Below are 16826 nucleotides of genomic sequence, written 5' to 3'. Positions count from 1 at the left end.
TCTTTCACTAGAACCCACAGGTTTTTCCAGTTTACTCCCATTATAACTGAGGCTCAGTCCCGTCTAATTTCTTCCTCTTATACAATTCTGTAATTATCATTATACAATGTGCTTGTCTCCATTTTTTTTGCCTTGTTTAGAAAGGCCCAATTCTCTTCTAAAATTTCAAGACATTCTTTAAAACAATATGCATCATACTAAGCTGTCAGAAAGTAAACTTACAGATAAGAAAACTGTAGCCCAGATGAGTTAAGTAATTGCCCATGGTCATACAGACCCTTCAATGTCATAGGCAAGATTCAAACCCAATGAGTGACTCTGACACTAAATACCCTACTACTCTCCCCCCCCCTTCTAACCTTGGCTATTTCTGTCTCCAATTTAATACTCAAGCGATTCTTAATCCCCCAAATCAAATCTGTTGCTATTGCCCCAAACTTCCCTGTTCAAGTCTTTCTCCTAAAATTGCATTCTAAACATATTACATCTTTTATTGTATGCAGCTCATAGATAGCTCGTTTAAAATCTAACTCTTCTCATTATGAGTCCTGAATGGTTCTCCAGTCAGCCTTGTCATCTACTTGCTGGTGATTCTATTATTCAGTCTCACATTTCCATTAACAAGTCTTTGACCCAAGACCAATTCTACCTGTCTAGAAAACTCCAATCTCCTATCTTAACCAATTCCAGGAACTTTCTTTGATTAACCATCCATGAACAAGAGAAATCTCAGAGCTGAAGGCCTCTCAAACATCCAATAACCAGAATAATATCATCTCAACAACACACAAGTGGTCAGTTAGCTTTAAGACCTCAAGTCAGGAAGACCCACTTTTCCCCAAAGGTAGCCCATAATTTTTAGTAAATTTTTCCTTTTATAAAGCCAATCTGCCTTTCCTCTTCAACTTCTATCCACTGTTCCAACTTCCTTATTTGTATATGAAACCCCCATGCATACTTGAAAACATTATTACATTCATCCTGTGCCCTTTCCCTCCCCCCTCCTCCTATCGACTCTTTTCTAGGCTGAAAAGAACCAGGAGGTCAAGGGGAAAGATAATGACAGTCACTTTGAAAATTTCTTAAAACACCAGCAAAAAACCACCTCTATTCTCTTCTGCTTTGGCAGTCAACTTTCTTCTCCCATCTATAACTGCTACTTATTAGATGAATTCTGGAAGTCATGAAGGTACAAGTTCTAATTACCTTAAAGTATATCTCAAGACCCTAGAGCAGGAAGGGCTGTCCAACCTCACTTCTAAAAGTTTTTATTCAAACAACAGACATTATATTTTGATTTTCCATTTTAGTGAGAGCTCTGTGGTAACTCAGCTTCATTTACTAAAGCATTTAGCAAATCTACAGGAGGCCATATACAGTCCTAGATGGTCATATGAATCAGCCATCCATCCACAGTATGCAATCAATCTCTTCCACATCTTCAAATGTCTACTAAATGATGAATTCCTGCATGTGCCTCAACAGGTCCAAAAGAGACCTCATCATTTCCCTCATAAACTTGACCTATTAAAATCCTCTATTTGCTGAGGACAGCAGCATCCTCCTAAGAGTCTGTTTTTCAGATTCTGTCTTCATTCATGCTCACTTCAGCTCAAAATATTGTCTTCTATTTATTATACCTTGTCATATACTGAGAAAATTGGGTCTTTTTTAATCTGTGGGGCCAAGAGTTTAGTTTTTTGGATAGAATAGGTACTTAATAAATATGTGCTTAATTGAATAGCCATGACCTTTAAAAAATGCTTATTACCCAGGTCAAAATGAGTTTCTTTTGATTATATACAAGCAAAACACACATATAGTATATAAATATATCTAGCACAAAAAGCACATAAATGTGGAATATCTATGAACAGAAGGTAGGGAAATATATAATATTTTACTACATATGAGTTCAACCATCAAAAACACTGAATGAAATAATAGTAGAAGGCAGTATAAGAACAGGGAAGAAAAGGCCTATCTCTATCTAATAAAATTTATCATTTTATAATCTTCTCATATCCCTAATGCTAACCAACCAATTTTTGGTTGGTAGTCTCTAAAAGTTTGAGGGTAAAGAACAGTTTTAACCGAAGGGCTTTTAATTTTTTCCAAAGACAGTCACAAGGACTGACTGGAAATGACTACAAAACAGCCTAAATGTGTTAAAATGCAATGAAGATCTTCATTCACTTGGGTGACCAAGAGAATTGCTAAGTGTGACAAGTTGTTCAATCTTTCATTTGTTACTCTATACAAAAAAACACCAACACAAAAAACACCTCTCTTCTTACTCTACCAAAAAAAAAAATCCACACTCCCTATTGTTCTTTAATTTTTAAAAAAGAGGCTGTGATACTAAATGGAAAATAGTCCCTGCTTCAAGATATTATAATAATGAAACAAAATAATACTAGTAAACAAAAGATTCAGGTCTCTAATCCATCCTTGATTTTTCTTTATCTCCTAGCTATTGCCTAATCTTTCCTCTCTATCTGCCCTCAACTGTCTACTCCCTATGTTTCAAATTTCATGAACTATGTCCCCCTTGCCCATCCCAAAACTGGGTTTCTATGCTCATCGCTCCAATAAAATTGTTCTCTCCGAGATTACCCAATGATCACCTGATCATCTTGCACTTTACATCTGTGTTTAATTGAGAATGCCATCTCCTCCCCGTCAAAATTTGCTTTTACTTTCTGATATCACCAGCATATAGTCCAATCTCTGAGATATAGTAATACTTGATCAGTACTCGTGGACTGACTTTCCTATTTTATCACTAGTGTCATCAAAAGAACTGTCATGTCCTCCCCTTGACCCTTGTTTTTATCTTTTGCTGTCCCCCGTCACCTTTCATATCCAGTTAAGTTGTACCTCAAACTTAGCATGCCTATCTCTGGGTCTTTGCACATCAGTTCAGGTGTCATCTATTAACTTGGTGACTTTCCTCCTTTCTTCCCCACACTCCCTCCTCCTCCTTACTGTGAACATGGTTCTATTCTCCAAGCAGAGTGGATGCTTGTGGATACAGTTTCCTGTTTGTTGTGGCATTCCTGGTCTCTGGCACATTGAAGGCCACAGTGAATGTGCATCCCCCTTCCCCTAGAGAGGGAAGCCCCTTGGAGGGGACTCTTGAGGGACACAGGTTGGAGGCTCCCATTAGCCTGGAGCTCTTAGAGGCAGGTCTCTCTCTGGCTTTCTCTTCTCCCTAGGGCTTCCACCCTGCAGACCATAATAAAGGAATTCAGCAGAGTTGAAAGGTGACTTTTGGCCTGGGAGCATTATTCTGAAAGTGTGGCTGAAAATTATGTGTTTCAAATCTGGCCACACTGCTATCTCAAAGTACTGTTTTCATAGGAACTCCATGGCGGAGCTTTTCTAAATATTATTCTATTTTAAATATTATTCTATTTGTATTGCTTTCAGAGATTAAATACTTGACTATGGTCTATTACATGTCACTGCCATGAATCTTAACTCAGGTTGCTTTGGTCTCCCAAGGCACCCTCCCCTCTACCCCCAACACACTTGTATATAGCTTCAAGACATACTTTCACCAAATGTAGGACGGGTCCAAAATAACTGCCATTAACTATCTAAAAATTCAAAATTATCAGGGGGGTTGGAGTTTCCAATGAAAGGCTCATAGCTTAGAGATTAAGGGAATTAAGGGGTAACAATGAGACAAAAGACAATGTCCATGGATCAGTGAGGTGGTGCAGTGGAGGCCTGGAGTCAGGAGGGATAAGTTCAAATCTAACCTCAGACTTCTACTAGCTATGTGACCTGGATAAGTCATTTAACCCTGACTGCCTTAAAAAAAAAAACCCAAAACCTCCAGGCATTTATTACTGACCAATTTTATTCTGTTTTTATTTCATATCAGGTGAGAAATGGTATTTTGGTGGAAAGATGGAATTAAGCTTATAAGTTATGCTACTTTATCCTAAGATCAAAACGTTCTCAAAAACTAAAGCAAAACGTGAAGCAACTAGAGAAAAAACAAAGTGTATTATACATACCATAAAGTAGGATAAATGTACCAACCTATTTACAGACTCTATAACCTGAGTTCTAATCTCTTTTCAAATAGTTTCCATTTTGGTCATTAATAGAAGATAATGTATCTATATACCACAGGTATAATCTAGTAATTTATAGAAATCCCAAACAGTTCTTCCTCAAAGAAAGACATCCCATAATGGGAAAGTATTTTGACCAACGATGGGGGGGAAAAAAAAAGAATTGTCCTTAGAACGTCTGTTCTTTAAATAGTAGCTACACAATGTAAGTAATTCTACACACACAAATTTCAGGAAAGCTTAAAGTGGATATTTTAAAGTGGATATTTTGTATTGTTATTTCCTTATTGACTTTCATTAATAATTTCATTTTAAACCTTAGGAAATAAAATGTTCCTATGTTGATCAATGGTAGTTTTTCCACATCGATTCTCATTTCCTTACAAAACATATGTTGGATTCAAAAAAGTTCTTCATGAAAGTCTAAAATCAAATATAAATATCTATTATCATCATAGTACCCATCCTGGTATTCAATGGGAGGATCAATAAAGAATTATAAAGTTTTAAGAATAGGATTCTTGTTGTCTCAGAAAAAATACCTATTCTAACAACATTCTATCAATTTATAAAAGCATAAAGATCTTTTGCGTACAATGTGAAAAATGCTTTATTTAGAAGAATTCCTATTATCTCTGACGCTCACCTCTGTGACTTTGGGGAAGTGCTTTAAAAGCTCCCAACTTTATTTTTCTTCTCCTCTAAAGGTGGACTAGACCAGAGGTGCCAAACTCTGACCCTAATCCAACAAAAATCGCTCCCCTAACATATTAAAATACAATTTGGAAATTTTTAAACATCTAAGAAAAAACCAGTACAACATTATCTAAGTCAAACAAAATCGCTCCCTAACATATTAAAAATACAATTTGGAAATTTTTAACCATCTAAGAAAAAACCAGTACAAAAAACCAGTACAACATTATCTAAGTCAACATGTGACCAGGATTCTTTTGAGTTTGGAAGTCCCTTCCAGCTTTAAATCTAAGATCTTCTAACAATAACAATCATGAAAAATCCTTAAAATACAATTTGGAAATTTTTAACCATCTAAGAAAAAACCAGTACAACATTATCTAAGTCAACATGTGACCAGGATTCTTTTGAGTTTGGAAGTCCCTTCCAGCTTTAAATCTAAGATCTTCTAACAATAACAATCATGAAAAATCCTTAAGTGTAGATTCTGGGAAAAGATTTGGTGATACCCTGGTACAGTGAGGTGGATTGTGAAATAAGGTAAACACGGGGCAGCTAGATGGCGCAGGGCATAAAGCACCAACCCTGGAGTCAGGAGTACCTGGGTTCAAATCTGGTCTCAGACGCTTAATAATTACCTAGCTGTGTGGCCTTGGGCAAGCCACTTAACCCCATTTGCCTGGCAAAAAAAAAAAAAAAAAAAACTAAAAAAAAAGGTAAACCCCAATAACACAAAGCTAAATGGTTATAAAAACAAGTTGAGGGGAAACCTTTGGCAAAATGTGTTCCTGGCCACATTGTATTCAATAAAGGACCCAGCATATAAGCAGCATAGATTTTTAAATAGAAGAGATCTTGGAGATCATCTAGTCCAAACCCCTCATTTTTACAGCTCTCAGAGTGATTAAAAAAAGTTTTTTTTCCAAATCTGTAATACTTTTTTTGTATCATACTTCCCTCTAATATTTTTTCATCATTAAAATTTTCATTAATGTTATGAATGAAGATGACATAACAATGCATGAAAATGAAATCTGCAGGTGACATTATGATGGGATAACTAACATCTTATACAAAAATCAGAATTGGAGAAGATTTTTAAAATCAAGAGCAAAAGGCCAAAAGTTTTAAGATACAATTAAATAGTTGTATATTTAAGACTAAAAATTAAATACCTGATCATAGATATAGAGGATGGAGAAAAGACATGGTTAGGCAACAGTTAGGAAAAGGCCTGGGCCTCCTTCAGAGAGATTTTTTAATTTTTTTGTTTTTGTTTTTTGTAAAGCAATGGAATTAAGTGACTTGCCCAAGGTCATACAAGTTAAGTAATTAAGTGTCTGAGGCTGGATTTGAACGCAGGTCCTCCTGACTCAAGGGCCAGGGCTCTATCCACTGTGCCATCTAGCTGCCCCCTCACTAGCAATTTTTAAACAAATGCAATTGTCAAGTATGATTTAGAAGAGATTCTTGTTTACATACCAACTGAACTCAGATCCCTGTTCTCATCCAAATTTTTTTGCTTCTTTGATCTGGTGCTTTTAGTGGATCACAGGTAAAGAAGTAGGTAATACTAACTAAAAAATAGCTAATGCAATCTTAAGCTGTATCAGACAAGTTGTAAAGAAGGAGATGGCAATACTCTGCCCTGGTCAATCCACATCTGTAAGCAAGTTACAGTAGCAACACAATTTGGAATACCTAAAGGAAACCTATATCTCACATAATAGGGAAATACTGAATCATGCTCTAAGGAAGACAGGATGATGGAATGGGAATTGGTTAGAATAACTGTTCACATCTATAAAATACTTTTACAAAGCATTTCTCTCAACAACTCATAAAGTAAGTTGAACTAAGTCTCAGAGAAATTAACTGAGTTTTATACAAGGTCAATAATTGATATCAGAATTTTGAATGCAGGTCCCTGGCTCCATGTCCAATACTCTTCCTACCACATACTGCTGCCTGAAAACCTGGGAAGATGATATATATGATGCTGGTCTTTGTTTATAAGAAAGGTCAAATCATCAAAGAGGGATTGGATTTCTTTTACTTTGGCTCTAGAAACAGTAGGTTTAAGTTTCACAAGGGAGATTTCAGCTTAATATAAAGAAAGTAATTTCTTATCAATCATAGCTATCTAAAAAAGTGTGATGGAAAGCTTATATATATAATGAAATGGAAAGTACATAACTGCTGACAAGAATATGGTAGCTTCCTGCTTCAAGTATAGGTTGGACTAGATGTTGCTACCACTGATCCTACCTAAAGATTCCATGATTGTATTCAATTTGGCTTTTCTTCCTAGGAAAAAGCAGGGTAACACAAAATCCAAAAGGCCTTATTGCTTACTTATAGGATATACTACTTTGGGACTTTTCTGACTATACAAAGCCCCAGGAGAGTTCATTATTGGGATGACCTTACTACCCTGCAAAATATCACATCAGCCTTGAAATTCTACCTCATCATCCTGCTTTGCCCTTCTGAGTCAAGGGTGGGGCCATGAACTTTATCTAAACCTCCATTTAAAGAGAGCAATCAGCTCAGATAGCTCTTCTTTTATCACTTGACTAATACTATTTCTCTCATCATACCCCCATACCCCCAACTCTCTTCCTGGTTTTCAGTCACTTGACATTCTTAAGAAATAAAGGTTTTAGTTTTTTGTTAGTTTATATTACAGATCAGGAATGATGCAACTAAAAATAACTTTTCCATTTTAAAACAAATTTTTATTAAATTTGAAAATATAAAAATCATTCTTGACTTTCAAATGTAAATAAGCAGGTTGGAAGGTCAGACTTAGTCCCCTTGGCAATTTGCCAACCCTCCAGACTTAGTCCCCTTGGCAATTTGCCAACCCTGCTTCAGTCCTATAATTTTTTTTTCAAATAATCTAGTGCTAATTCTTAAAAATTAACATGAAAATCCTGAAACATGCCATTTTTTGGTTGTAAACAAAACCCTACTTTACCAGCACCACACTGATAGCTAATGTAACAATCCAAAACCAGAATCATAATACCACTATGATGGAATACATCAAATTAAGTTGAAGCAGTAGCTATTTAGCCCACAAAGGTCAAAGTTCATGAGATAGAAAACAAAACTAGACATTTGCATACAAAATTATTAAAAATTCACATACCCTAAAGGAAAAATTACAAAACAATTCAGTTAAACATTTTATTTTATTTAAGAAAAGACCCTATAAAATGTGACACCATGGACATAATTAGCTCAACTTTTAAGGAGAGTTGTGGCATAGTGCCACAGTCCAATGACTGACCTTTTCCCCATGCAGGGTTTGATTTCATTAGTGACCTTATGCTGTTCCTTCTTAGTAACCAACAGAAAGACAAATTGCACCGGATGACTGTGAGAAACTTGTCTAGCACCAAAACTTCACTTAAAGGTCAGGCTAGAATCCAACCACTAAATTTGCTGACTACTACATTTGCTGACTACTATAGGACAGGCTACATGGAATTTTTGTAAAGTTAATTAAAGAATTACAAGACTAGAAATGTTGAGGACTCACTGTCCCACCAGATACACAGCCAAGAGTCATTTTTAATTCTTGTTCCTTCAGACCACACATTTAACTGGTTGACAAGCACTGTAGATAACTCCATCATAACAATCCTGGCACCTGGCCCATTTCTCTATTCATGTGGTCAACATCCCAGGTTGAGGACATCAAATTACCTTTTCCTACTACAGTTTCCTAATTGCTCTCTTTGCCTCCAGTCTCTACTTTTTCCATCAACCTTTTGTACAGTAATATTCTTGGGAACAAATCTGGCCATGTCATTTTCCTGGTCAAACTCCTTCTCCCCTTCCATCCCCCACAAAAATTCCTATTACCTCTTGCATCAAATAAAAACTCCTTCCAGCAGTTCAAGTCCAGGCCCCAGTTTACCCTTTTCCAGTCTTATTTTGCAGTGTTTCCCCTGCTTTGGGGAAATCTGTATTTTTTCATTGTTCTCATCTTTTCACTTTTGCACAGCAGGCTGGAAATATATTTGTTTTCTTATCTCTGCCTCTTAAAATCTCTAGTTTCCTTCAAATGCACCTCTCCTACACAAAATCTTTCCTGATGATGTCTCTATGCTTACTATCACTAAAGGTCCTTTGTATATATTTCTTTAACATATATTTTCTGTACATATTTGTTATAGAATGTAGGCTTCTGGAGGGCAGGGGCTATTTCATGTTTAACTTTGTACCAAGCACATAATTATCATACACAGGCACTTCAGGATTATTTTTTACCAACAATAACCAATTATCTACAACAGATTCTGTAACAAAAAGACAACTCTGCATCCACAAAATCACTGCCCCAAAGGAAAATTCAAAATAACTAAATAAAAACTTCCCAAGTCCTTGCTGGTCCACAACCAGATCATCCAGATCCAGTAGCCAACACTGTCCCTTCCCCTCACCAAATTGTCTTATGTTTTACTGATGTCTCTATACAGGCATACATTGCCTTCCCCACAGAACATCAACTCCTGGAGAGCCTATAGCAGGTGCTCACGATGCTTATTCACAGACTCCCACCCATTCTCTGTTCAAACAGGCCAAGTCCAGGTCTATGTTCTTGTCACATCATTTCCCTCACCTCTTATAGCTCTGATCATGAATTACTCGGGATAAATCACCTGCTCTAATGCAGTTCGAGTCTTCCCCTGCTCTAATGCAGTTCGAGTCTTCCAGTCCTTAACTCCTCCCTTTCCAGTGCAACTTTTATATACCCACCAAATGAATATTCTGAAAACCTCCAGGGTCACTGTGTAGATCCAGTGGTTCTTTAAGGGTTTTAGCATAAAACACAAACCCCTGTTTGGTATTTTCATCTCTCAAGGCCTGACAGCAATCTCACTAGACTGATTGCCTCTCTAATCCCTCAATGGATATGGCAAACTGATCTGTGTAAAGGTCTCCATTCATGCTAGTTCTTCCCCTCTTATTGCTTCTGCTTTCACACACTGTGTCTCATGCCAGCAATGTTTTCTTTTTCCTTCCGCTTCTTGGAAGCTCTTTTCAAGACTTTCCTCAAAACTGCTGGAGAAACTAGAAGACAGTATGGCAGAAACTAGGTATAGACCAACATCTCACATAGCATATCCAAGATAAATGGGTACATGATTCACATATTTATCTGTCAGCACTATGGATAAGGGAAGAATGTATCGCTAAACAAGATATAGAAAGCATCACAAAATGTAAAATAATGAAATATGACTATATAAAATTAAAAAGTTTTTGCACAACCAAAATTATAAGGAAAGCAAAAAACTGGAGGGGGATATTTGCAACAAATAACTGTGATTAAAGGCCTCATTTCTTAAATCTAGAGAATGGAGTCTAATTTATAAAAATTAGAGTCCCCAGTTGATAAAGTAGTTGAACAGATAAAGAAATGAAAGCTATCTATTATCCTATGAAAAAATGTTACGAAAAATGCCAATTAAACTCTGAGGTACCAACTCATACCTATCAGATTGGCTAATAAGACAAAACTGGGACAGCAATGTACTGTTTGGAGTTCTGAGCTGATTCAGAATTATGATCCAAAGAGAACTTTGATCCAGCTACTGCTGGATGAGACTCTCTAGACCAAAGATATGAAAAAGGGTAAAAAAATATTTATAGCAGATCAATTTGAGAAATGACTTAACAAGCTGTGGTATAATGACTATAATGGAATATTATTGTGTTATAAGAAATGACAAACAGGAGTGATGTAAAGGAAACAATTGAACAACTGTTTGATGTACAACTGAGAATGACTTAGCTATTCTCAGAAATGAAGAAGCATACTCTCCACCTCCAATGAAAGAACTGATATTGTTTGAATACAGAATGAAGCATGATATTTTCACTTCCATTCTTTTTATTTTTTAACAAGGCAGTGGGGTTAAGTGACTTGCCCAAGGTCACACAGCTAGTTAATTATTGTATGTCTGAACCTGGATTTGAACTTAGGTCCTCCTGACTCCAGGACTGATGCTCTATCCACTGTGCCACCTAGCTGCCCCTTTTGAATCTTTTTGTACAAAATATTTTACATGATTAATCAGGGAAGGAGTATAAAATCTGAAACAAAAAAAAAATATAAAAAAAAAACTTTCCTTAAGTTTGCCTTTTACAAAAGCTTTTTCATTTTTCTAGTTGTTAATGCTCCCTCTGACCAAAATACTTTGTATACATTTAAAAAAACTTATCTGTATTCATCTCATAATGATCCCCAACTCCCAGCCCAGTGCTTGACTCATAATGGGGGGCACAATAAAAATTACATAATCTGAAATGAAACTTGTTTCTTTAAAATAATTGAGAATTTGACACAGCCTATGTCAAAACCGAATAGCGATCTAAAAACTAAAAAAAAAAAATAAACGAGCAAGCAATTACTGTATGCTTAGAAATTGAATTAAAGTCACCTTTTTATTCATTAGAAGGGGAGAGAGGAAGACAAGAGGATGACAGCTGTCTTTGAGCTCTGAATAAAAGCTTTTTAAGATTAATTTTCTCAGATTCTTTATTGAAGAAAAGTAGTAGTTATTGGACCCCATGAATATACACAGACTATCCTCTCTAAGAAATCAAAGTATTGAATTCAGAGTTGTGAATACTACTAGTTATGTTTTTTAAGCATTAAAAATGGTTCGTTACAAAATATAATGGACAAAATCTGAGACATTGAAGCAAAAGAAATGTCAACAATTTAACAACTCTGCAAGCAAGAACACCAACAAAACTTGATCACAACAAGTGTAAAAATACTGGGCAAATGTGACAAAAAGAAATCAAAGAAAAAAATGCAGATGTATATTAAGTACCAGAGTCAAAAATGTTCATATAACAGACTAATGAATACTTTCAACTGCCTTAAACAAGGAAAAAGTAAACAAAGAGCCTGAAAGAGGCAAATTTCCTTTTTTAAAAGGCCCCCATCTTAAGGAATAGCACTTCTCAAAGAACTCAATTTTCCTAGGAAATAGGACACAACAATTTACCTCATGACTTAGAAAGAAATAAATAAATGTGTTTCTATTGAAATAATGACAGGGAATTGAGGAAATCAAAATGATTCTGATTCGATTTTATAATTGATTCTATTGTTACAATCACCATTACAATCACCATTTTTGCATAACTATCTAAAATCACATTCCTTTGTCTTTAACATTATTTTCAGAAGTTTAAAAGTTCAGTTTTCTTGTAATGACCAATTTTCCTCTCTGAGTTAAGTTTAAATGAGCTGACTTAGACATATCACTAATGGAAAGAAACTTGTTATCTCTATACCACCAGTTAGAGGATATATCAACAACCACTAGTCATTCTTGCACAATTAAATGAATAAATCATTTTAATTTTTTAAAGTAACAGGGCTCAATCTATCATCAATTTCCTAGCCAACAAGATGAAAGGAGGTTGTTGCTAGCTCTGAATTCTTGATGTCTATAATTATACGTTCCTCATGTCTATGACACTTTTAACTTTGTAACCAATCATATTGTTTTCCTCATTTATGAGGTTGCCTTCTAATCTTTGGATGCTCCTATTTTTTTTCCTACAAAAATGATCTTTCAGCTGTCATTTTGAGGTCTTTTGACTTACTGGGGTGGCTAAGAGACCCTTTTATGGGTTACATGCTAGCCTTACCAATAACTGACTTGGAGACTGGTGTTTATCTACCTTATTTTCAATAGGACAGAACCAGCATTATCAGAAGATCCCCCATTTTCATTCTATTGAAAAAGAATATTAAAATAATATAGTAAGGAAGGTATTTTAAGTACTAATTGAGTATGCAGTAGTCATTTTGATTTTTAAAATCTGGCATCTTTGTTAAAATAAAAAGAGCTTATATTCTTAGCCAATTCATTAATATCTCTATCTCCACTCCCTTTTGAATCACTGACTCCCCCATATTACAGGAAAGTGCTACTTACCCTGATGATGAGGCAGGTATTCCCAAAGGAAGTCAGAAGCTCACAGACATAACCATATGCACACACAGAGGATGTGCACTAGCGTACCCCCGGTGTACATGTGTGGGGTAGCACATCCTGGAAGGACAGTTTCTGTAAGCCAAGCTCATTATATCCAGGAATGTTGGAGAAGGAAGAACAACCATTTGACAAAACAAGACAAGAAAACCTCATAATGTTTCCTAGCTGTTAGCCTCTAGAGAAATAAAACAGGTAATAATTTCTATGCATGTTCAATTTCTTTGCTTTCTCTTAAGTATTCAACTCTAACATTTATAGTCCTTCTTCATAACCTGACACTTTAAAGCTTTTAACAATGAAAAAAATCACTTACAATGAAAAAAATCACTTACTAAAATTCTTGTATCATCCATCTCTACTACTTACTAGTTTACTTGCCTTTATAAGTGACTTTTGAAAATTACATCATTACAATCCAAAATCTAGATAGGTATATATATATATATATATATATATATATATATATATATATATATATATATATATTTAGAAAGTGGTTTCAGATGAAGTTGTGCAAATGTCCACTTCAATGGACCAGAATTTCCATTTACAACATCTTACTGCAGAAGTCCAGAGACCATGTTGTTCCATGCCATGCATTTATCAACAAACCACACAATAACCAAACTGTAAAGGCCACAGCCCTTAATTTTATATATTACACTTATACAAATTATATTCAAACACTGCTTCACATAAACATATCCAAATGTGGTGCTCTGTAAGAACTTTGCCACAGAACATTTTTGTTTGGAAATACCATGTTAAGCACAGTGTGTCCAAAGTAATCTGTCATGTGTTAAACATAACTGCTACCAATTGAATATTATGTTACTCCAGATGACTACTACGGCTAGATTCTCCAAAAGTCTACTCAAAAAACTGAGCATAAGCACAAACCCTATTGCAATGTTCTCACTACTATCAAGCAGCATCACACAAAAATCACACTGTATCCATATTATAGGCTTGCTATTACAACTATCTGCAGTGTAAAAATATGTACTGATTGTAGTCATGTATACAACCTTCTGAAATTGGACCAGAATTAAGGGCAGAATGCATCTATTTTTCCCCAAATTTTTGACACTGGCTCTCCACTCTCATATGCCAGATTTCCTGCAAGACACTTTCCCTTCGTAGGATCATAGAACTTACACAGCTGGAGCTGGAAGTGTGTTTAAAGATCATTTATTCCAACCACCTTGTTTTACAGGTAAGAAAATGAAAATTCAGAAGTTAAGGGACTCCTTCAAGGCTACACAAGCAGCATTTAGTAGAGCCAAGATTTGAACCCAGGTCTTTTGACTCCAAATCCAGTGCTCTTTTGCCTCATTTTCAAGATACGAGGTGGTTAAAAATAAGACATGTACAACTATATTCAAATTATTTCCTCTTTTGCTCCCCTAGTAAGAGAACACAAGGAACTTTTCATAAAAATTTAAACATATTAACAGCTATATTAGGATTGCATTGTCCATAATGCTACTCTATCTCCTTAAACTAAGAAAGTAGTTTATTCATTTTCCATCGGTCACTAAATAGGGGCAAATTAAGAAATAAAAAGCAACAAATTATTTTACAATACAATCTAGACGATAGAAAGAGCTTTCAAGGGTTATACTTTAAATTCTTTTTAAAATTAGTTTTATTTTGTTTAAACCTTTTAGTACATTAAAAATATACAATCCATTTCACAAATATGATTTTGGTTAGCACAGCATTAAACGCTTGTGGCTAAATTAAATGATTTTAATATTGTCAGAAAGTAAAATTTGATTTGGGCCCTAAAAATTTGTCTTGGAAAGCATAAATCAAAATACTGGATACCAAGGTCACTGTGCAAGAAATCTTCAATAGCGTAATATAGTTTCAAATAACCAAAAATGTGGGCCTATTAACTAGAGAAATTACATATGTAATGTATATGGCACACATGAAACATCACTATGGGAGACACAAATGGTATAGGGTTGATCCAAAAAACAAATGTGACTTCTCAATACTCTATTGCCAGAGCTTAAATGCCATTATTGTTATACTGGTGAATAACAAAACAAAACAAAAGAAAACCCAGTCCCAAAGTTATGTCAGAAACAGGGGAGGGAGAGGGGATTATGCAACTGGAATAGAGGACATATGGTAAAGAAACAAACTTTATGTTTAGTGTCAAAAAGAAATTATAAAAAGTAGATACCATATGTCTCAGGACACTCAAAAATAGGTTTCCAACACCAGGTAGTTATTTGTTAACTCAGGACATATCAAAAAGATCTGTATGTAAAAAATATGAGGCCTAACCTATTTGACAGTATCTTTTTAAATAAATTACAAGCATTACTTCATACACCAAAAAGAAAAGAATTTTTTTTTAAAAAATCATATCAAACAGGTCCTCTTAGAAAACACAACTTTTCATTTGGGTACAGCATTCCACTGTAACAAAGGAGAAATCAATGCTTTCTGCCATTTTGGCCAGAAGCACCACTATCCCTTCAGGGAATTAAATAAGTCCAAAAAACTGTCCCTTTAGATATGATGTAGGCATACTAGTCTCTCCAAGGGCAAAAGTTACCCTTGTTTTAGTGAAAATTCCTCCTGAGATGTCCAAACATTTTCCTACTGTGGGTCAGGTTCCCAGACCAGAAGTGCTCCTTTTAGCCTTTCTTTCCCCCCACCCCCCCACCCCCAATTCCCTCAGTTTAAATCAGAGTTTCCAAAACACTAAGTAAATCCAGGTTGAAGACATCGGTACCACTCTCTGATAAAAGGACACCATCTAGATGGAATAAACCTGGAGATGCTGGTATGAGGGTGTCATGCTTGATAACGCATCCTCCGATGGTCTTCATAAAGTTGCTCATTTCTAGATTGACCCTCTTCATACATTTATACATAACCTTCTGAGGTTTTTCTTGGTTCCATGCTTTTCGGGGCACAATGTTGGACCACACTATAATGACGTTCTTGAACATTTGCTTGATAAATCCTAAATCTTTCTTAATTCGGATCATAATATCCAACAATCTTATTGCTCCCAGATCATTGCCACCCAGGTGTATCACCAGCACATCAGGATCTGGCAGATGCCGCCGAGCATGAATCAAGGTGGGTATTAATTGATCCCACATCATGCCACTCTTTCCTAGCCAGTGGAGTTTGGCATCCTCCACTCGAATGCCCAGCTGTGGACCAAAGCTTCTCTTGAGTGCCCGTTTTTCTGCCCAGAAAACATACGAATGACCACAAATCCATACCTGCTTCTGCTTTCTTCTGGAATCTGCTATTAAGAGAACACAAACAAGTATTAATGTTTTCTCCTGAACTCAAATCTTTTTAATGTGATCGTGGTCTAGTAGTGCTAAGTTTATAATTTTATTTTCTTCTATATTTTGGCAAAGTTGAATTCCCAATCTTTTTTATTTTTAAAGAATCCCATTTTTTAAAAAATACATTACATAATCTGGAGAAGTATAAACTTAAATTTTATTTACGTTTCATCCACAGGTATCAAGAAAAGTTTACCTTCCTTCAGATGCCTTTGCTGGTAAACAATGCCTGCACTGGATAGAAAATCTAAGGAAAGTAATCCAAGTTCCACATCCTTTATGGCTGATCTTCCAGTGGAATACATTTTTGGTAGTCACCTGCAAGGATGATGTCCTAAAACACACTTGATCTTACAATGACTTTGGGGGGAAAAGATTATTCATAGATGATAAATTTCCCCATCCCCAAAAGAACAAAACAAATTTATTGAAGTGTTATTCCAACCGCCCAGTCAGGTTCATCACACCAAGTGTGATAACTACTTTACCAAACAACTGCATTCAAGGCCCAGCCAACTCTTGATTGTTCTACAAAGTCAAAAGTTGGTGCTGTAAATGTGAGTTTGACTTGTGGGAACTTATTGCTCAGGCAATGTACAAGCTATTAAAGAAATGCTAGAAATAACCACTTGGTCCTCTATGAATGCTTTTTAAAAATTTCACTGAACGGGGGTCAT

The 16826-nt window shown here is 35.6% G+C and overlaps 1 protein-coding gene across 2 annotated transcripts in view; it reads right to left on the bottom strand.

Moving 5' to 3' along the window:
• Positions 1-16826, bottom strand: part of TSG101 (tumor susceptibility 101) — an 89420-nt gene that overhangs the window by 15472 nt on the left and 57122 nt on the right. Inside the window, exon 8 of one of the 2 annotated variants that reach the window (XM_074230147.1) lies at positions 2304-16103. The exons of the other annotated variant lie outside the window; for it this stretch is intronic. Coding sequence (XP_074086248.1) covers positions 15523-16103 — 581 coding nt within the window. The 3' untranslated portion in view covers positions 2304-15522. Of the gene's footprint in view, positions 1-2303; positions 16104-16826 lie in introns of those variants that run through there. 2 annotated transcript variants of the gene reach the window in all.

The sequence above is a fragment of the Macrotis lagotis genome, chromosome 3 (genome assembly GCF_037893015.1).
Source record: "Macrotis lagotis isolate mMagLag1 chromosome 3, bilby.v1.9.chrom.fasta, whole genome shotgun sequence".
In the NCBI taxonomy this organism is placed as follows: Eukaryota; Metazoa; Chordata; class Mammalia; order Peramelemorphia; family Peramelidae; genus Macrotis; species Macrotis lagotis.
This window is presented reverse-complemented; position numbering and strand designations above follow the sequence as displayed.